This window comes from Lepidochelys kempii, chromosome 3, assembly GCF_965140265.1.
Source record: "Lepidochelys kempii isolate rLepKem1 chromosome 3, rLepKem1.hap2, whole genome shotgun sequence".
In the NCBI taxonomy this organism is placed as follows: domain Eukaryota; kingdom Metazoa; phylum Chordata; order Testudines; family Cheloniidae; genus Lepidochelys; species Lepidochelys kempii.
In genome coordinates, this window is record NC_133258.1 from 133,498,467 (window position 1) to 133,520,959 (window position 22,493).

At 42.6% G+C, this 22,493-nt stretch overlaps 1 protein-coding gene across 8 annotated transcripts in view; it reads left to right on the forward strand.

Annotated features, from left to right (window-relative positions):
• SLC35F3 (solute carrier family 35 member F3) overlaps positions 1-22,493 on the forward strand; it is a 292,476-nt gene that overhangs the window by 265,148 nt on the left and 4,835 nt on the right. For all 8 annotated transcript variants that reach the window (XM_073338111.1, XM_073338108.1, XM_073338112.1 and 5 more), the window contains 4 exons: positions 3,488-3,707; positions 12,695-12,820; positions 16,324-16,516; positions 18,058-18,147. In XM_073338111.1, the coding sequence (XP_073194212.1) occupies positions 3,488-3,707; positions 12,695-12,820; positions 16,324-16,516; positions 18,058-18,147 (629 nt within the window). The remainder of the gene's footprint in view (positions 1-3,487; positions 3,708-12,694; positions 12,821-16,323; positions 16,517-18,057; positions 18,148-22,493) is intronic.

Consider the following 22,493-nt stretch of genomic DNA (forward strand, 5'->3'; position numbering starts at 1 on the left):
ATCAAAGACCAGCCTTGCAGACCAGGGAGACCAACAAATTCAGGCTTTGGCAAACTGAAACAGGAAGAGTTGCACAGTTGAGGACCCTCACTGAGAACAACCTGCCACCACCCTCATAATCAAACCAGAGGCTACTAATCGAAGTGCTTCAGATGATCTGAAGTGCCGGAGGCACATCACACAAGGCGAGTTGCAGTCTCTGACTACCTAGAGTTGGTAGACAGACAAGCAGGACCCAATCCATTTAAAGCTCTATGGGCGTGATCCAAAGCCCACTGACGTCAATAGGAATCTGTGTTGTGCAGGTCAAGCTAGATGATCATAATGGTTTCTTCTGGCCTGAAAGGCTCTGAATCTATAAACAGTTGATAATTTTTGCTTGAGAAATACAAAGAATATTTTTGTTACTAGATGGGATTGTTTAAATATTTAAAACAAGTTGCCTATTTCAGTGTATTTAACCATGCGTGGATGGCAGTGGGACAGAACCTCTGATCGAGCATACGATTAAACTGATTTTTACCAAACAGTATTCATAAAACATGAAGATTAAAACATTTGATTTGGTTCATGTACTTGTGCGGCTGGAATAAAAATGATGCACAGCATGCTGATATTTAAGAAACAGCTGCCTCCAAAGTGTACTTAAGAGCTATTTAATGAAAAGGTCAATTATCCATTGGTGATTTCACACCCAGCCTGTGCTGGGCATACCATAGCTCCAGTGGTAATGTCTTAGTCCTGTCTTGTTTCCCATAAAATGTCTGCAATGGGGTATTTAATCTAACATTATTCATCCACAGCAACCTTTGTCAGATGCTTGTTGGTGAGTCTTCACAAGTAATGGGCTTTTTCCCTTGAGCACTGTATTGTTTTGGTTTCATCCAATGGTGTACCAAGAAAACATCGAGCCGCTCTGATAAAAAGCTAGGAAAATGTGGGGAGAGAAATCTATTGAGAGCAAGCTGTCACACTTTGAAGGATTTTGTGCATAAAAAATGCCAGATATCCCTCAGGTCTCCTTGCACTTTATTAGCATGCCGTTTAGAAAGCACCAAAAATGAGTAGATTTAGGGGTGGGTAAATTTTTTAGCAACAGCAACCCCTTCCTTGTCACATACTTACATGGAAAACCACGTGGCCTGATGGTAAAAAGACTGGGGTTCTGATTTTCCATCTTCCCACCTTGTGTAGTCCTCTATACATTTGCAGAATGCAAAGAGTGTACAAAAGACTACCAAATCAGAATGATTGTATTTTACACTGGTTTTGCACTCTTTTTGCACAGGTTGAAGTGATTATACAAGGTGCAAGGCAATGTAGAATCTCTCAGGATCCTTTAGTGTAGAAGAGCACATATGCTGATCCCAGCTGAACCACTGACTCACCTTGGACAAATTTCTTGACCTCCTTGTGCCTCAGTGAAACCCAGCTAAAAAATTGGAAGTGCCTAACCAAAAACCTGTTGCTTTGCAAAGAAGAGAACTCCTGCAAAATGTCAGAGAGCCGCCCTTCCCAAAGCAATAACATGACATCATTTCCAAAGAGCCTGTTTGTGTGTGTGATTGATGTAGCGGGCAGAAGCTCTAGATTACTGTTCTTTCCAATGCGGTAGTGCCAGAAGGTCCCAGGATTGGGTCTCCTTGGTGCTGTGTGCTATGCAAATAAAGAACAAGACACAGTCCCTGCCCACAAGAGCTTGCAAAGGAGAAAATGAAACCCTAACCCAGGAAGGTAGTGGGGAAAGGGTGATAGCACACAAGGGCAAGCAGAGCAATTACACTGATGGATGGCAAACAGTGTCTTTCCTTCATTTTTGACTTAGTGGTTCAGGTAACTGTTTTGTTTACATTACCAAAATATATTGTTGTAAGGGTTTTTTATGAGGGATGCGCACTCAGGGTTGAAGTGGGGAAGAGGAGGGGATTTTTGAAGTAAGAGAGGAAGGTGGATAAAAAAAGATTGTTTTGGGGAAAGAGCTCTGAGGGTCTGGTTAGGGCTATCTGAACATGTCATTAGGCTGCAAACAATATTCTTCAGATTACAAATCCCTGCATTTCCGTTTTGCGTTACTGTATTTGCATGCAAACAATTTGGCTAGCACATGCCATTTTAGTTTTACAGTAGTCATAAAGCCAATGACTCTTGATTTTTAGCTTACAATGTTTACACAAAAAAAATGTCCCACAGCAATGTTCTTGACCCCTGTGACTATCTAATCCCTGCTTTATCACCATCTCAGCTCTCTGTTTCACATTAAACATAATGTTTATATTGATGACACCAAACTTTTTCCCATCCATTCTTTGTCCCTGCCAACATCTCCACCTCTCTGTGCCTCTTTCTGTTATATATTCCTTAGTGCTTGGTTCCACTCAAATTTTCTCCACCCTATTGTCTCCAAGTTTGCGTTCCTTCTCTTAGACTAGAGTAAATGCCCTAATACTCCCTAATTTCTTCCATCTACCTCCTTGACTCTGATCTCTCCTTGTCAGATGTACCAGAAATGATCCATCAATGTTTATTTTTCCATCTTACCAACACTATCTTCAGGACCTCCTGTAGCTGGACCTGGATTCATAATATTATTCATACCTGCCCTTATCTTCACTTTCTGTCTGCCCACTTCCTTAATCCATGCACTCCCAACCTCCCACAACTTTTGATTACCACAATTCCCTCTGGACTGGTCTCCTCGCCAAATTTCAACTTGCCCAAGAACACTGTGACCATCTGTATTTCATCAAGAACTCGCAAGCATAACCTCATTACCCTGATCCTTACTTATCTTCACTGACCCTAGTGCCTCTTCAGATCTGACCTTACCAACTCCCTTTTCCTCTCCTCCATTCATTGAACTGGTTATGGGCAAAGCTTAGTCCTCACTGTGAGTCTCTGACAGTGGCAGTGCCTTTAGCCACATTGCACCTGTCTGATGGAAAAGCCTTGTCCTGAACTTAGTTCCAGTGACTCCCCAGCCATTTCAAATCCTGCCTCAATATCCATCTCTTCTCTTTTCTGCTTACCGGGGAGGCCACGGCTCAGTGGGTAAGGCAAAGAGGTGGGCATCAGAAGGCCTGGATTCTGCTCCCAGCCTGGCCACTGATTTGTTGGATGACCTTGGGCAAGCTAAAGAATCACTTCTGTTTACCCAGCTGTAAAATGAGAATAATGAAACAAAGCTTTTTGCGAAATATAGATTAAAAGTGCAAGGTGCAAGCACCTTATTAATATTGTTGTTATTCACTTTGATCCCCTACCTCCACCTTTCACCATACTCTTATGTGCTCATCGTTTTCAGTTTTATAATCCCCTCTGTGTGTTCAGTATTTTTGTGCAAATCATGGCTTTTGCAGCAGACTGAAACTTGTTACCCTTCTTGTAGGAAAGACATGGTACCAAAAAAGAGCATTCTAATTGGTACAACGCATGAAGGACTTGTTTGCCACTCAGGTATAATAACATTGCCTTTCTTTCCTTGTTCTAGGGAGTGCTGCCGATTTTTTGGAGACAATGGCTTGACTATGAAGGTGTTTTTTATCAAGGCAGCACCCTTTGGTGTTCTTTGGACACTCACAAACTACCTGTACTTACATGCAATAAAGAAAATAAACACTACGGATGTCTCCGTGTTGTTCTGCTGCAACAAAGCTTTTGTGTTCTTGCTTTCATGGATCGTTCTCAGGGACAGGTTCATGGGAGTGAGGGTAAGTGTCTCCTTATCACTCTGTCTCCCTCCCTCCTTCACTTTGACCCTTTTCCAGTTGTCTCATTTAGATCAGCATCTGCCACTAATAACAGCAGGTTTCTCTGATCTTTTAAAGAGGTGAAGTCATGAGATGAGTCAGCATAATATCCTTACAGAGCTTGCAGTCCTCCAGTCTGTACAGAAATACATTCATTACAAAACAAATCAGCGCTGAGAACCATCACTCTGTGGATCTCTAGCAACACTGCAGCCTCCTCTTCCTAGAACATGCTCTCTTTGCTCACTGTTCCTTCCAAATGAGATAACTTATCCCAGTCTGTGTCATGAAGGATAACTGGTATCCCCATGTGGTCATGAACATTTATCATCCTTTTGCCATTCTCTTTTGGTTAGAAAGGATTGAGCCTATGGTACTTAGAAATATTTTTTTTAGCTGTGCATTTCTACAGGTGCTTTACATGTCCTTGTGCATTTTTGTCCATATTCTGTGAATTCATTGGTGTATCTCATATCTGCATATGACACAAACCCTGTGGGATTGGAGTATTAAGTTCTATGTCACACCTGGTTGTGGACAGCAACTGATATAAACACAGATGGGGCTAATTCAGCTCCTATTTTTCAAGTATCTGTTTTTAAAAAGGTTTGTTTCTGTGTGGAAGTGCAGGGGGCAAAAATGCCCATGTAGTGTGCTCAGCAATCCATTCCATGACTTCACAGTTTGGGCTAGAATTAGTGAGATCTTGTGTACTAATACTACATAACACAGACTGTGTGAGTCAGTCTGGCAGATGAAGAGCTAGAGAGAACTATCGAGTCTTAGTTTGTGTCCGAGAGGCTAGATAGAGGGGGGAATTGTGGGGCAGGAGATCGCTGAGTGCAGCATTGTGGAGGTTGGAACTTGCCAGCACAGCTCCAAAAAAGCTCAACTCCAATGAATTCTCTGTTAGATTTTCTGCTTAATTCTGTGGGCCCATGGGTGGGAAACAGAGATTTCCCTGCAGCCTGCTCAACCTCTGCATAGACCTGCAGCCACACACAGCCCTCTGTTTGGTGCAAGAGGTGCCACCAATGCAGCGTACCCCTTCCGTGGGTGAGATGGAAGAGGGTGCCCACAATGCATAGCTTTGAGGGACAATCTGATCCAGAGTACCCTTTGCAGTTGTTAGAATTAAGTCCTGTCTCCCTTATGCCTTTGGAGAACATTCCAGCCCTTAGAACCAAGAGGCAACTTCTCACATTCCCCTCTGAGAGCAGAAGCAGCACCAATCAGCAGTTGGCATTCATCGACTGTCCCCAAAAGTGACACAGTGTCAGGTCTGTGGCTCCTGTAGTGGGGCTGAAAGCAACTACAGTGTGAAGACACCAGTGATTTACTCCTGCCCCATGACACCAGCTGAAGTGGAGATGAGGAGTCAGCGCTCTTCTCAGTAAGCCTGGGCAATATTTCTAGTTTGTTTTGGGGGAGATTTTAAACCCCAGGATACACAGAGATTAAAAATTAAACTTTAATAGAAGAATTTATTTCTGTGTGATTGAAAATCTTCAGCCACATTGTTGTTATTGCAGCAGGGCCCTGAGGCTACAATAGGGAAAATTACAAAAGATACAATAGGGAAAATTACAAAAAGGAGTACCTTGCCTTTCCAGCTGTTGTCTACACATTAACCTTTCTGACTTGACACTGAACTTACTTTAACTGGGGAGGGGGGGTTGAGTAACCAGTAAGGGCGCCTCTGTAGGAGAGCTGTAGTGATTTGAGGGGGTGACTGTAATGCTGGTTGTGTTGCCTTTTGGATAAGAGGAAAAAGCAGTCAGGGTCTCTAGCCTTCCCATATGACTGTTAGTAAGTACCCCATTGTCCTGGTCAAATTCTAGTGGAAAACATTTACATCCTTCCCTCTTTAATTCTCCTGCATTTGCTGTTAGAGATGATATTCTTGGTGACTTTCCAAAGCAGTGTATAGTGTTGCTGTACCCTGTTAAACAACTGATGTGTTTCACCCGGTTAGGTGGCTGCATTTCTATGGTGAGTGACGCGAAGATTGTAATCATATAAAGAAAAGGAGTACTTGTGGCACCTTAGAGACTAACTAATTTATTTGAGCATAAGCTTTCGTGAGCTACAGCTCACTTCATCCGATGCAGTGAGCTGTAGCTCACGAAAGCTTATGCTCAAATAAATTGGTTAGTCTCTAAGGTGCCACAAGTACTCCTTTTCTCTTTGCGAATACAAACTAACACGGCTGTTACTCTGAAACCTGTAAACATATAATCACACACACGGGCAAGAGAGATGGTGTGTTGGTAGAATGCTTTGTAACCCTGCGGGATGAAAGGCACTGTATAAATGGAAGATACTGGTAATGATGCATTCATGTCAGAAGGATCAAATCTGGATTCCTAAGCTCAGATCTGGGGTTTTGGCTTGATTGAGTACAGAGCTAATGACTGAAGATTGGATCCAGGTCTGAACTTTCCCCCATTTCACGAGAGGAAAAGAGGTGAAATGATGAATGGGCTGGATCTAGGGTTTGGTCTGAAGCATTTTTAATTATTCTTTATTAATTTTTAATATTGTCTTGGGATAAGCCAACTTGTCAGCAAACCAGTAGCAAATAAATGGAGACATGGTTCTCCAATAGTCCCTGATAAGGAAATAGTACTTTAAAACCATAGGTATGCCAAGGTATCGCCACCTGTTATTGATGGCATGTGGTACCAGGGGGAGGAACAACATGACAAGGAACGTTATATGTTATGGAGAGGTGCTGTACCCCTTCCAAACTTCAGGCCTCCACAATGGCACTAATCAAAGATTTAGTCCAAGTGGTTTTCACGAGAAACTGTCTCCCATTCGTGCTGACTGAGAGTGACGTGCTACATTCTCCTCACCAAGCTATTAACGGGCAAGGTGCTAGAGGATGAGGGAGAACTTTCTGGGATACTTGGATATTAACTTCTTGTCCGAGTAGTGACAAATGTACTGCAGGTGTGGGACATATTTTGTTTCCCCTGGAAAATGGGGCAGAGAGGACACGCTCTTCCTTGACTCCTTTGTATCTTTCATGGGGATTAGCAAGGGCTTTTCCAGAGGAAGGCCTGGGCATTTTGGTGGAGGGAAGATGCTGCAATGGGATTTTGTTCTTCTTTCTTTTCACTGTGTATTGAGTAGCAAGTGTGCTAGGGTACTTCCCATTGCGACTGGGGATTTGAATGGAGTCTCCTCCTCTTTCCTTGTTTGATAGCTGGCCGCCTTTTCTTCCTTCTGTTCCTTCCCCTTTCTGTAAGTTCCTGAGTCACAGTGGAACTGATCTATTCAGGTACAAGGCCAAACGCCACGTGTTTGGGATTAAATTTGGGGGTTAACTTCTAAAATGGTGGGCCCCTCTCTAAAATCAGGAGCTAAGTGTTTGGAGTCACAGTTAGTTATTATTTATTATTTACCTTGAGGCCAGGGTCCCACTGCACTAGGCACCCTACAAACATATAACCCTGCCCAAAAGAGTTTATAATTAGGGATCCATGTCTGTCACGAAAGTAATGAATTCCATGACTTTCTGTGACCCCCATGACTTCTGCAGCAGCCAGCGTGGCTGACCCCAGGGCCATCCAAGCAGCTGGCCCCGGGGACCGCCTGAGCAGCGGCCAGTGCTGCTGGCCCCAGGGACCATCCGAGCAGCAGTCCCCGGGGCGGCCAGAGCAGCCGCTGCTCCAGCGGCCCCTGGCAACTAGTGCCGCTGCCCGCCCCGCAGCAGCGACCCCCAGGGCACCCCCCCAGGAGCGGCCCCCATGGCACACACCCCACAGCAGCAGCTCCCCATGGCACCTCAGCAGCAGCCCTCCATGGCACACCCCCTGCAGCAGCAGCCCCTCAGAGCACCCCCCTGCATCTGCATCCCCTCCCCCCCCCCGCAGCAGCAGCTGCCCCAAGATTTAGTCAGGGGTATTTTTAGTAAAAGTCATGGACAGGGCCATGAATTTTTGTTTATTGCCCATGACCTGACCATGACTTTTACTAAAAATACCCATGATTAAATCGTAGCCTTATTTATAATCTACTGTTGATGCGCTGCACTAGTGTTTCAGATTCTGTAGGGCAGCTAAGCCTCAAGAAATAGTTAAAATCAGATATTGAGGGCTCAGTTCTCCACCATGTCCAAGCTCAGACACTGTAGAGGTGGGAGGAGGTGCAGGGAGCCGGCCTCAGCTGACTAGTCCTGTGTTAATCAACCCCAGAGGAATTTAGAGTAGCCTGGGGCCTGCTCTAACTTACACCAGTGGAGAAGCAGGATAGCAGAATTCTGCTCAACCAGACCCCTTCCTCCTCCCTATGCCAGCCGTACACAGTTGAGAGTTCCCTTATGTGAATCCATTCACCCTGTGCTGCCTGGGCCTCCAGCCTCCTGAGTGTGTGTGTGTGTGTGCGTGTGTGCTTTGGCCCATAGCAAGACCCTCCATGTCCTCCTGGTTTCGATAGCAGCAAAGATGGTGATCAGTCAGGTGCTACAGGCAAGTAACTTCCTCCAAGGCTAAAACCAACACCACTCTGTGAACTGGGAGGTATGTCAGAGCAGTCAATGTAAGTGGCCTCAGAAATGTTGTGTTAACACATCACTGGGAGCCTGGAAGTCTTCAGTTAAGACTCAGCATTCATGTAGCAAGTTATCAGCTTTATTGAATATATGCCCTTTGGCTGGACAGGACTAACTACAACTTCCAAAAGTCCTGTCTGAGCATGTGCTGGGGCTTGTGAGAAACCTCACATGGGTTCCTGGCCCTACTGTGGTTGTTCCAAAGTTCTGGTCAGTAACAGAGAAGGGTTCTTCCCTAGACATTACAAGGAACAAGAGATCCAAATCTGTATTATTTTGTGAGTATTTCTTTAGTTACCATCCAGAATAATTTATGATCTGTCACTTTTGTTTTACACACACACACACACACACACACCATCTTTAGACTTCTCTCCTTTTCCCTTTATTTTGCTACCGGGCGATTGTCCAAGTAGGGCATGAGACATGTTACTTCCTTAACACAAGTTGGCCCAATGAAAGATATTACCTCACCAACCTTAGAATCATAGAAGATTAGGGTTGGAAGAGACCTCAGGAGGTCATCTAGTCCAACCCCTTGCTCAAGGCAGGACCAACACCAACTAAATCATCCCAGCCAGGACTTTTTCAAGCCGGACCTTGAAAACCTCTAAGGATGGAGGTTGTCTTCCTTAACACGACAGATAGCTAGTGAGGAAATGACTACCTTCAGAATTCCCTCCTAACGCACTGTTCCCCTACATTGGGTCTCATTTTCATCACACAGGGTGTTAGGAAACGTGTAAATATCTGCAGCCCAGAAGCTATGGTGAGCCAGGAATTCAAGCAGAATATAACAACATGCTTGATAGACTGAAAAGCTTTCAGAGAAAATGTGTGTAACATTCCTGATGTTGATAGGCAGTCTGAAGTTTAATCCAAGACCATATCTGGCACTCATGACATGCTTGATAAGGAGGCTGGAATCTCTGCAAGAGAAAAATCACTAGAAGTCTGGATTTAGTTGCTTTAGATTTTGACATCCGTGTCCCCCTTTCATGCTACAATCAATAAACTAGTTCGGCATTCAAGAGAAGTAGCCAATTGCTAATTCTGCATACATGTTACTGTGTATCTAAGCATGCCATGTCAGTGTGACTTGAATCTGGAAACACACACCAAAAGTCAGTTGGTATTGATTTTCAGAGAGTGCCTCCCTCCCCTGGGAGGCTCCGTTCACTGAAATTAGTAGCAAAACGTTATCATTTTTTCAGTTCATAAATGCACTATTGGAATTCTGGTTCTGCAGAATTGCTACTCTTGCTCGGGTAGAGTCAGTTGTGGCATTTTTTATCACATTCCTTTAAGTCAATATCTATTCTGCAGCTAAATCACTGCAGGTTTTGATCTCCTTGGATCTCTCAAGTTAAGAAGGGTTAGGCTGTGTTACAGTTGCTACAAGAAGTGCTGAGTCTTGGGGTGTCTCTCTTCTTTCTGAGTCAGTATAGAACCAGTGCCCTAGCATTGGTGGTATTAAAGGGCATTGTATTGCTGAAGGTGCTATTAAGACATAACCCTAGCATCCTGACCACCTGTATTCATTACAAACCTGTAAGCTTTTTTCTTTCCTCAAGCATTGGCGTGTTAACCTGGATAGCATTGCCAGTTCTGCCTACTATGTAGTTTCAGCTGAATGCAGTACTTTTCCCTTCCTGGATTTAAAAAATTCTTTAGAGTTTTAGTACACTATTAAACAGGTGCCATCTTTCACTTCAGAGGTGGATGCACTTCAATTGTGGCAAAAGTTATCCTGGTATATTAGATAGAGATTGGTATAAGTCAAAACCCCATATCTGAGTATCCCCAACATTTGCTAATGTGTGGATCCAGATCTCACCTTTGCAGCTCAGACCCATCTCAGTATTAACTAGTTTGTAAATCCTTTTGGTATCCTCCTGGATGAAAGAGGCTATATGAATTTAAGATTAGGATCTTTTAACTTTATGCAACTTGAGCTCAATCCTGCATAGTGCTATAATGATAGACTCAAGCAGATCAGTCTATTTACCTTAACAAAGAGAAGGTTAAGGGGCAACTTGATTACCGTTTGTAAGTATCTACACGAGGAACAAATATTTGATAATGGGCTCTTCAGTCTAGCAGACAAAAGTAAAACAAGATCCAATGTCTGGAAGCTGAAGCTAGTCAAATTCAGACTGGAAATAAGGCATAAATTTTTAACATGGTAATTAACTATTAGAACAATTTACTAAGCTTTGTGGTGGATTCTCTGCCACTGGCAATTTGTAAATCAAGATTGGGTGTTTTTCTAAAAGATCTGCTCTAGTTCAAACAGGAATTATTGAGGGAAGTTCTGTGGCCTGTGCTCTGCAGGTCAGACTAGATGATCACAGTGATCCCTTCTGGCTTTAGAGTCTATGAATCCTGCGAAGTGCTGAGCTCTCTCAACTTCCATTGTAGGCAGACACTTGTCTGATCAAACCCCATCTCATCAGCATTTTTAATATTGAACATTAATTTTAGCTAAATAAAGGTCCCAGCAGTATACAGAATAGATACAATTTTCAAATATGTTTCAGTCTCTTCTGATTTTGTTCTTTGCTCTGTTCACACTACTCTAACTCACTAAAGAAACACTAGCAAAATTGTACATACGTGCACACAAGATTAACCGTGCAGGCAGTGGCATGCCCATATATAGAAACAGGTTGCATACTTGATTACTTGTGTATGAACACCTTTGCAGATGCAACCTAGAACCTGAGTTCTAAAGTTTGGCCCTAAGTCTGTAAACTTCCTCCATCCATCCAGGTGTGGTATGTCAGATTAGTTAGTATTTAAGCCTTTCCGCTCTCTCTTGTAGCCTAAATTCTGTTATATTCTCTAAGGCTGTAGATTTTTGGACTCTAGAAAAAACTGATGGGTTCACCTGCCTGAAAGTTGTATAACCTTATTACAGGGATCCCCTAGCTATGGTTTGAATAGGATGGATTATTCTAATTACGTCACAAAGAGAGCAAAGAATGTGAAGCCTGTATATGAGGTTTAAACAGGTGCCTCTCACCAAAACCACCACTGGCATTAACTGGCCTCCCTGTCAACAGTGCCGGCAGAGGCATAGGATTGAATGGGCTTTGAGACTGAATCCTTCCATCCCTAGATCGGCACACCTCCAAACAGTGTTGAGGAGTGCTGGCGGGGCAGTGTGGCAAGACCTACAGTGCCATGAGCCAGGCTGTGCCTATTGTGTAGAAAGAGAAATTTACCCTCAAGGGCAGTCAGTCCAACATCTTCAATGAACAACTAAAGTTCCTCTGGCAAAAATAGTATTCAGACTTTGATGCTCTGAGGAGTGACATTACAGCATTTACCTGGCTGATACATAAAATCTCCCTTTCCTTTCTAAATGGAACATGTATGATATGCTGGTCTCTCCCTGGTTTTCCACCCACTCCTTTTAGAATATGCAACCAAGATCTTGGAGGAGTGAAACTAACGAAATCTCCAGGATATACAGGGACTGTCATATTTTTATTGTAACTTCTTTCCATCCCTTTGCTTCAAATGCCCAGGATGACTGAGACACCGTGCTGACTTTCTTCCCTGTGGGATCCATATGAGTAGTCTATGAAGCAGGAGACATACTGCTCTCCCCACTCTACTGTGCCTACTGATCAGCACTGTCAATACTAAATACACAACACACAACCAATTTTCTCAGCTAAGTTCTTCGCCCAAATCAATGTAGACTCTATGCTCATAGGGTAGAATTTTCAAAAGCACTCAAGTGACTTAGGAGCCCAAGTGCTACTGAAAGTCAACAGAAAATGTGCTCATGGGTCATTTAGGCACTTCTGAAAATCCCACTCAAAATGTAAACATTCTTCTGAGTCATAAAGTCTATCTCCCCCTTTACATCTGAGTAAACTCACTGGCTGACCTGTAAAATACTCAGGTATTCTTTATTTTACTGTTTTTTTCTATAAGCCCCTTTCCCCAGACACCTCCGCCGGATTTTAATTCATTCCTTCAAGCACTGGGAAATTCAAAGTCATGTATTATTGTCAAACACTTGCTGCAGGGGCCACCTGATGTCAAGACTCAATGACAGAGCTGAAATTCCCTCTTCAGGTTTATCAGGAGACAGTGCTCTGAAGAGCACCTCCCCTCTGGCCAGTTGCTCTGAGATCTGACACATTCTCTTCTTCACTGTTCCTTGCATGCAGTTTCCCAACCAACTGGTGGGGCTTGCACATTCTCTTAACACATTAGCAGACTATGCTGCTGTTTGTGGTTACTCTTTTCTCATCAATAAGGCTTGAAGTAGATGGTGCACAAATGTTGAGCTCTCATTCAGAATGGCTCTTAAATATTTCAGTCACCAGGGGCTGTTAAATAACACTTCCTTTGTTTGTTTGCTTCCTACCAGATTGTGGCTGCTATACTTGCTATTGCAGGGATAGTCATGATGACCTATGCTGATGGATTCCACAGCCATTCAGTTATTGGAATAGCACTTGTTGTGGGATCCGCCTCAATGTCTGCTCTTTATAAGGTAAATACACACAAACCTCTTCAGGCGAAAAAATGCTGACCACCTCATATTAATGAGCGGGTCCCAACTTACCATTAAATACTGCGCTCCTAAGCTTTATGCAGGGCAACATCCATGCTCTTTTTATGGATACCTGCTATACGCACAAAGACCAGTTTAACATTGGAGAGAAATATTTATTTATGTTGACAACATCTGTCCCTATTTCAGGAGCAATAACTGCCTACTTTTTGGGGGCAAATGACTTGCACCAAATAATCCATCTGCTCCAATGCACTTCAGTGGGAGCTGAAGGTGCTCTGTGCCTCTCAAAATCAGGCACCTTTCATTTAGATGCCAAATTTTAGCTATCCAAGTCTGAAAATTTTGTCCAAAAGCTTTTTCAAGCTCTCGGCTTTTAAAGTGTCTGCGTACCCTTCTGACTCAGACCCTGATTCAGCAATGTACATAGCATATACCTAACTTTAAGCATTGATTTTTGTGGGAATAGTCGCATGCTTAAAATTAAGGTGCTAGCTTATATATTTTGCTGAATTGGGTCACCAGTCTGGGGGTGGGGAAAGGTTCATGTCAGGTTTTACCTTCTGTGAGGTTACTATAAATTTGCCAAAGATTACAAGAGTCCTCCAGTAAAAAAAGGGAAGTCAAGCCCAGATGCTGTAGCTCTAATGTAAACAACAACCATAGGAACATTTTTAAAACCACTAAACTTGAATCAGTCTGTCTTTAGCCCTCAGAAAGGAGGAGTGACAGGCCTAATGCCACTTTTTTGGTCTGTATTTGCTTTTGTTTCTAGGATTTTAATCAGTTTCTCTTTTGTTCAGAACAAGGAGTACGTTGTGATTATTGTCAGAAATTACAGGAATGACGGGAAATTAAAGTCCACCCCCTCCTAGTCAGTTCAGACAGAACAGTCTGACAGAATTCAGACAGAATTGCCTTGTGTTTTTGTTTATTGGTGATAAAAGGGGCATATGAAGACATAAATGTCTTGTTATGCACATACCAGATTTTCCCATTACCAATAGGAGAACAAACAGCTGACACTAGCTTGTTGTTCCAGTCCTCCCCTGCAGCCCCTTAGCCATCTCTGTTACACAGACACATTCACTATCTGTCTCCTCTGTTCTCACTCCTTGTCTTTATTCAGTGAAATAACAAGACAGATTGCCCTGAGGGTGTCAAATGAGAAGCAACTGGAATTCAGATTCATTAAAGACCTTCTGATCCATAACGGACTCAGAATAACGAGTATGAAAAGTAGCTGCTTCGGCCAGCTCTGACTGTGAAGCCATTTCTGATGGTTTCCTGGCACTAACATGGTTTTGTGTATTGTGTTAGTATGTTCTCAGCAGAATAAACTCACTAAATAAAGGCGAGATGGTGGCTAATAGAATCTAACAACAGCCGCACTGCTAGCACAGTAACCTCTTTAGATTTTACTTGATACACACTAGCTTGATGTAAGACAAGAAACTCAGTGTGTTTAAAACCATAGTGAAATAGGACATAGAACTTGCTATCCTAGAACAGTGCAGTGGATCAATTAATCGAGCAACATTCAGGCTCCAACTCTTGCCCACATATAGTGCATGCATCAGAGCAAGGCAAAAGTTGCAATGCACCTTGGCTAATTTGTGCTTTGCTATTCCGGAGAAGGAAATGTCTTTCTGACCCCAGCTCATGATGGGAAGCAAGCTATCTGATAAGTCAATAGGAACGCCAGATAAGCCTTCTCTCTCCCATTCATTATATCCCTCTAGCATATTGCCTCTGACTCCTCTTCTCAAAGTAAACAGACAGGGGTTTGCAAATCACTCCTCTTTGTACTGCTGATCATTTCCACTGTCATTCACTGGGCCTTTTCTGCTCCTGCAGCATCCTCCTGTCTGAGATAAAATTACCAAAGCTCAGCGCCCCCTCAGCTGAAAAAGTGAATGCTGGTCCCTGCTAATGATCAGAACTCGCCTTTTAATTTCTTTAGGGATGGTGGGGATGGGTCCATAGTCACCGTTAAGGGAAGTGTGATAAAATACTGACATCATGAGCCAGCCATCACTTTCTGTATCTTAAATGTAGCTGGTGGCTTTCTTTTCTACAAAATGTAAACAGGTTTCTGACTGAATCGAAATGAGATAGTAAGACATCCACATCCTATTGATTTACGCACTAAAACTTGGATTGAGTTATTGAATTTTAGCGACTAGCATTCAGTAGAGGAAATCCTGGGCCAAAGTCAGGTTTGATGTACTAATGTAAATGTAATGCAAACACTGAAGTCAATGGTGCTACTCCACATTTACGTAAGTAAAACTGAGAGCAAAATTGGGCCCCTCTGTAGTTACATAGGTAGATTGCTTTAAAAATCAATATTTTTCTCCTTTTCTTCCCCACAGACCTAAATCCCTTTAACAAATCACCACCACCAGAAGCGAAGAACCAAATGTTTAACTCTCCCCACCCTCTTTAGTACTTTTAACATAGCATTCTAAGGGGCATGGGGACTGAGATCTGGTCATTAGGATGTATGGCCTTTCATGGGCAATAGGATTTAGAGAGAGTTCACATACATGCTAGGCGAGTGAAGACTGTTGCCAACTGTCCAGTGGCCTATGGGAGTGGTTTGAATTCCTAGCAGAGAGAAGAAAATTTACATCATATAACCCACTGCCATAATGCAGTGTAATTGGCACTCTGGTTGCCAGGTGATTGGAAGCAAAGATGATTGGGATTGAAGGGGCATGGCAGCTGAATTGTCATCACATCCCTCAGGGCGATGACTAGGTCAGGGCTGAGGCACATTCATGAGGGGACAGAGGGAGGCTTGTGAGCATGTTGGGAGAGTATAAAAAGTAGCACGTCTTTATGTAATATCTCAGGTATAAAACACTGCAGCTCTTTTCTCCAGCACAAGATTACTGCTCTATTTATTTCATTTAGTATATTTACAGAGCTCCCAAAGATGTGAGTTTAGTGGTTTTACACACACACACATATTTTCACAGGCAGGAAACATTACAATTGAATTAAGGCTGCATGTACATCAGGAACCAAACTTTAAAATCCTTATAAGAATGGTCTAATGAGTGAAAAAAAATCAAAAGCAGGAGATTGAGAGTTATGGTTAATATTACAACCAGGATCAGGGCCTAGCTAAGCAACATGCCAGCCAGACAAAGGGGTCATGCACATTTATTTGTTCCCCAATTGTTTCATTTTTAGTTTTATTTTTACTTTTTCTAAAGAGAACATTACAAAGAAAAACAGGTTTAAGGGAATATTTTGGGGAAGCCACATGCCACTCCAGAAACTTCTTGTGTAATTCCTTCCTGTTTTGCAGGATAAAAAATGCTGAGCCTTCTCCACATACATAGTTTACATGGCATTAGTGGTAGCAGCAGCAGACGCAATCCTTGCATTATTATAGTGCTAGAGTGGAAAAGGGTCAGCTGGTCAGGCATGTTTTTGAGTTAAAGCAAACCCACTTATTTTTTCTCTTGCAGGTTTTGTTCAAACTTCTCCTGGGCAGTGCTAAATTTGGAGAAGCCGCCTTATTCTTGTCTGTGTTAAGTGTTTTCAATGTCCTTTTCATCACCTGTATTCCTGTCATTCTGTACTTTACCAAAGTGGAATACTGGAGCGCTTTTGATGTTATTCCTTGGGGAAACCTTTGTGGATTTTCAAGTCTCTTATTGAGTAAGTAAATGCTGTAAGTTCATAACATTTCCTGATGGGAGTGGAAGCTTGAGACATCATCTGGAGGGCCCATTGCACAGCTACAAATGTAGGTCTGGATCCTGTGATTACTGTTGGGAATAATGCTTACTGCCATGCAGCGTCCCACTGACAGCCACAGAACTCTTACAGCACTCGGTAGATTGCAGGATCAGGCCCATAAAGTTTATGCTAATGCATACTCATAAACTCTCCTTCACACAAGTGCAAAATGCCCATGGTTCTAATGGAATACCCACATGTCTGAAGATGTGGGCTTGTCAACTTTCCCAAGCTAACCAGAGCTCAGCCACGGCCTCACCAACTAGCAGTGGTGTCAGTGGGGCTTTTCCCATTGGCTTCAGTGGTAGTTAGATTTACTCCCCAAATGCATAGGAACCTCCAAAGACCATCCAATGTACTGCAGTACTGTTGGTGGTTCAGTAGGTGGCACTCTTTGCTTTAGTTAATGTCAGGGCTGTACTGTGCTACTGAAGGGATTGTGGTTTGTGGATGAGCTGTAAAACAAAAGCCTTGACTACATGTGAGCATTAAAGATGTCGTGCCACTAAATTAGAGGTATTAACCCTGGTGCTGTGCCCAGATTCTAATTTGGATAATTACATTCTGCCAGCTAAATGTGTCAATTGGAGATAGTATTTTTCCCTTCTTGTCCTAGATTATAGTGTAGTTCTTTGTGCTTTCAAACAGCTGCCATGTTCCACTACAGCAGTGGTTGCATTTTAGTTATTAAGCCAAGGCAATAGTTTTATATGAGCAAAGAGTGCAGAATTTGGACTTGGGTGTCCTTTGAGTTGAAAAGTGCCATATGCATGCAAGCAGTCATTTCTAGAATATCCAAACATACATTGTGGGTCAGACTCCCCCCGGCATATCCTTAGTGACTTCAGCAGAGTGAGACCAGGGATGAAGTTGGTTCCATAACAGCTATTTATTTGTCATAAAAACTCTATTTTAGTCACTATGTTCTCTATTAAAATGAAATGCTGTTTATCAAACAGGTTGAATATAATCATGGTTAGATTTACAATATGTGCAGCCATCATCCACAGGCAGTTGGTATGCAAAAATGCCTGGAAACAAATGCTTTTTTTACCCAGGATTTCCCAGATGACAACATTAAATTTTAAAATGGGACGACTGAATGGATAATCGTAGGGAATGAGGACTCTCATGGGGATGTAGTTGTGTTATTGAACACTACGGTGTGATATGGGACGCATTCTGATCTGTATGGCCCCAATCCTGCAATTGGATCCCTGTCAGCAGAGTCCTGTTGAAGTCAGTGGGCCTCCCACAGGCTCAAGGGTCTGCCCAGGCAGATCAGATTGCAGGGTAGGGACCTTTGTATACAGGTAATTTCCAGAAATACTAATGGGAGTTATCTGAAGTCTGGGAAAATGTACCATTAAATACTCTCTTTGTACTGTAAAATAAGCTAAGCTTGGTTTCACAAGAATGGTGTAGCTAAAAATGAAAGTTGTTTTTCTTTCTTACTTCAGCATTCAATATTCTATTAAATTTTGGAATTGCTATTACATATCCTACCTTGATATCTCTTGGAATTGTACTCAGCGTACCTGTCAATGCAAGTAAGAATTTTTAACTTCCCTTTTTATTTTACTATATGTACAAAGCCTATTAATGTTTAAACATTCAAGAGAACTAAAAACTAAGAGCTTATCAGAGGTGAATATAATGATGTTTTGTATCCACACATAGATAGAGCAGAGAACAAACTGGCTAAAACAATATATATTTTCCTGCATTACATATTGTAATATTGTTCTTTAAACTACAGACCTTCCAAAGAAGATAGGATACTGCAAAATAAACTTGATTTGAAGTCAGTCATCCTTGTGATTTGATGAAAACTAATAGCTGAAGAAATGTACAACTAATTGAGTTCTTCACCAATTCAAAGGAATGTGTCTAATGCTAAACATACTTAGACCAATCATATTACATTTCAAAATGAAATTCTGAGAAATCATGCTGGGAGGTGTATAATAGTAACAGGGGTGCTGGAACAATTTGTATAGTGGGGGTGCTGAGAACCATTGAACCAAACTGTAAACTCTGGATATAATGGAAACACATCAAGTCAGGGGGTGCTGCAGTATCCCCCATACCCCTAGCTTCAGCACCTATGAACAGTAATAGTTCAGTCTTGGGCAAGTAAAATATCATTGGTGTTTAACATCCTCAACCATTATGGTAAAGATTAGGCTAGTAGATTCTGGCATGGACTGGTAAATTTTTATCACAATTTTATAAGTCTTCAACCTATAGCCCCTCTCAGGCAAGACTCTCCTGAGAGATAAGGGATTAGCAAGAGCAGCCACAGAAACTGGTGCCTGGCCTGGGAGTTTAAGGGGAGAGCTGGTCAGAAAATGGTATTTGCTGTGAAAAATGTCTAAAGAAATGAAAAATTTTCTGAGTCTTCAACAAAATAGTTTACCAAAACTCAAAAATATTTTTGGCGGCTTAAAAAAATATTCGCAAAAAGAAAAGGAGTACTTGTAGCACCTTAGAGACTAACCAATTTATCTGAGCATAAGCTGTAGCTCACGAAAGCTCATGCTCAAATAAATTGGTTAGTCTCTAAGGTGCCACAAGTACTCCTTTTCTTTTTGTGAATACAGACTAACACGGCTGTTACTCTGAAACCTAAAAAAATATTGAAATTTTTGAATGAAGAAAAAGTTCTGTGCAAATGTTTGCTTTGGGTGTGGGGGGAGTTTAAAGAGGAGAATTTCATCCACTCTATTTGTGGGGTTTTAAACCTCCCTTCCATTAGGCAGAGTGGCACCAGCACGTAATGGGAGAAGAATTGTCCAAACTGGGTATCCTCTGTCGGCCTCTGCCTCCTTTCTTCTGCAGGAGAATGTATCTGCCAGCAGGTTTCCCCTCCACTGCTAGAGTTACAAAAGGAAACAGGAAAAACTAAACACTTGCAGCTCCCACGCCTGTCCAAAGGAAAGGGAGACTATTCCAGCAGCTTCTCTGATTCAGAATCTAAGAGAAACAGAATGTGCCTGTCCATTGCCTCTCCCCTCTTGGCTCTTCATAGTGGGAAGGGTGGTTGGGAGCACCAGAGTTGTCCTCCAGCTCCGCACTCTGAGCATGCACACGCTCTCTGTCTCGCACATACACTTGTTTAGCTGGCCCTGGGCCTTTGGGGGACATAGGCTCCTTTTGGATACATTTATTCTCTTCCCCATGTCTCAGCACACAAGGTGACGCGGAATCACATCTTTGCTTGACATCGGCACTCATGAGGCCTTATAGTCACCAAACATGGTTAGCTCCCCTCTCCTATTATCTATTTTAACCACAGGTTCTGTATAGCTTGAGGCAGCTAAGGCCCAAAGCTCCTCTCCCCAACGCACAGCTGTGCAGGGGAGAAGAGGAGAAGATGTGAGCTGCTAATGCAGTGACTGCTCATTACTGCCCTGCAGTCTCCTGCACAGCAGAACTGCCCCAGGTCCTCTGCAAGAGCACTTTCTGCAGATACTCAGGAAGGGGGAAACAATGCATATCAACCACCACTCTGCAGCAAGATTGGGAATGAAATACCTATGGGAGGATTTGGCATTTAAAACTCACAAGTAAAAGTAACTTTTAAAGGAAATAAAATTTGAGGCCAAAAACTTTCTAGTGGAGCCTTCAGAAGGTAAGATGTGGTTCTCTCCAGTGAAAAAACAATATACTCCAACATTATAGTATTGTAATTACAAGTGCTCTTTACTACAATGTGTTGTGCTGCAAACTTCATTTCATAATAAGTCAATGGGATATAGCAGTTAGCAGAGGGCCTTGCAAGTTAAGAGCCTTGGGTTCGACTCCCAATTCAGCCACTGACTGACTGTGTGTCCTAGGGCAAGTCACTTGATCTGTGGGGTCCACAGCTTTCTCATTTCTCTAATGGAGCAATTGCTTACCTGTCTTTATATGCCACTTTGAGATTGTCTGCTGCAAGGTGCTATGTACATGTGAAATATTGTTACATGTTCAGAGCAGATCTTTGTGTGCCAGGGTTGCTAAATCTTGTCATACCAGGGCTGCACATTCACACACTAGCAGCTGGTCCAGTGCAGCGCATCCCTAGCATCTTTTGTGCTTCCTCCTGTGGTGCTTCCCAAAAGGCAATGCAGGAATCAGTACAAAGGATTGTGGGTCACAGCCAGGCTCTGAGGAGGATGGTCGCAAGAGGCCTAACAAATCTGCCTCAGTGGAGGAAATACAGGGAATAGGATCAGGTTCATACCTCCCCTCTCCTGAACTCCAGACACCTGCTAGTGACCATCTTGAGAGTCACAACCCAGAAGTAAAAAAACACTATTTGGATAGCTTTACTTGGAACTAATGAACATACTGTTTGTGCAATGTCCTTTGCCATTTAATCCAAGTGTGAGGCTATTTACACTTAAACAATAAAAGTAAAAGCCTAACCTCCTTGCTATAATGAATAATCCAGATAAAAGACCCTCCAGAGCTCAGCACATTTTGAGCTTCTTAGGATACATCTGTTCCTCAAGGATCGGTTTTGGGACCAATCTTATTTAATCTTTTTATTACTGACCTCGGCACAAAACGTGGGAGTATGCTAATAAAGTTTGTAGATGATACAAAGCTGGGAGGTATTGCCAATTTAGAGAAGGACAGGGATATCCTACAGGAGGATCTGGATGACCTTGTAAACTGGAGTAATGGTAATAGGATGAAATTTAATAGTGAGAAGTGTAAGGTCATGCATTTTGGGATTAATAACAAGAATTTTAGTTATAAACTGGGGAAGCATCAATTAGAAGTAACGGAGGAGGAGAAAGACCTTGGAGTATTAGTTGATCATAGGATGACTATGAGCCGCCAATGTGATATGGCCGTGAAAAAAGCTAATGCGGTCTTGGGATGCATCAGGAGAGGTATTTCCAGTAGGGATAAGGAGGTTTTAGTACCATTATACAAGGCACTGGTGAGACCTCACCTGGAATACTGTATGCAGTTCTGGTCTCCCGTGTTTAAGAAGGATGAATTCAAACTGGAACAGGTACAGAGAAGAGCTACTAGGATGATCCGAGGAATGGAAAACTTGTCTTATGAAAGGAGACTCAAGGAGCTTGGCTTCTTTAGCCTAACTAAAAGAAGGCTATGGGGAGATATGATTGCTCTCTATAAATATATCAGAGGGATAAATACCGGAGAGGGAGAGGAATTATTTAAGCTCAGTACCAATGTGGACACAAGAACAAATGGATATAAACTGGCCACCAGGAAATTTAGACTAGAAATTAGACGAAGGTTTCTAACCATCAGAGGAGTGAAGTTTTGGAACAGCCTTCCAAGGGAAGCAGTGGGGGCAAAAGATCTATCTAGCTTTAAGATTAAACTCGATAAGTTTATGGAGGAGATGGTATGATGGGATAACATGCTTTTGGCAATTAAATATTCATGGTAACTAGACTCAGTGGCCTGTGATCATAGAATCATAGAATATCAGGGCTGGAAGGGACCTCAGGAGGCCATCTAGTCCAACCCCCTGCTCAAAAGCAGGACCAATCCCCAATTAAATCATCCCAGCCAAGGCTTTGTCAAGCCTGACCTTAAAAAAAAAAGATTCCACCACCTCCCTAGGCAACGCATTCCAGTGTTTCACCACCCTCCTAGTGAAAAAGTTTTTCCTAATATCCAACCTAAACCTCCCCCACTGCAACTTGAGATCATTACTCCTTGTCCTGTCCTCTTTTACCACTGAGAATAGTCTAGAACCATCGTCTCTGGAACCACCTCTCCGGTAGTTGAAAGCAGCTATCAAATCCCCCCTCATTATTCTCTTCTGCAGACTAAACAATCCCAGTTCCCTCAGCCTCTCCTCATAAGTCATGTGTTCCAGACCCCTAATCATTTTTGTTGCCCTTCGCTGGACTCTTTCCAA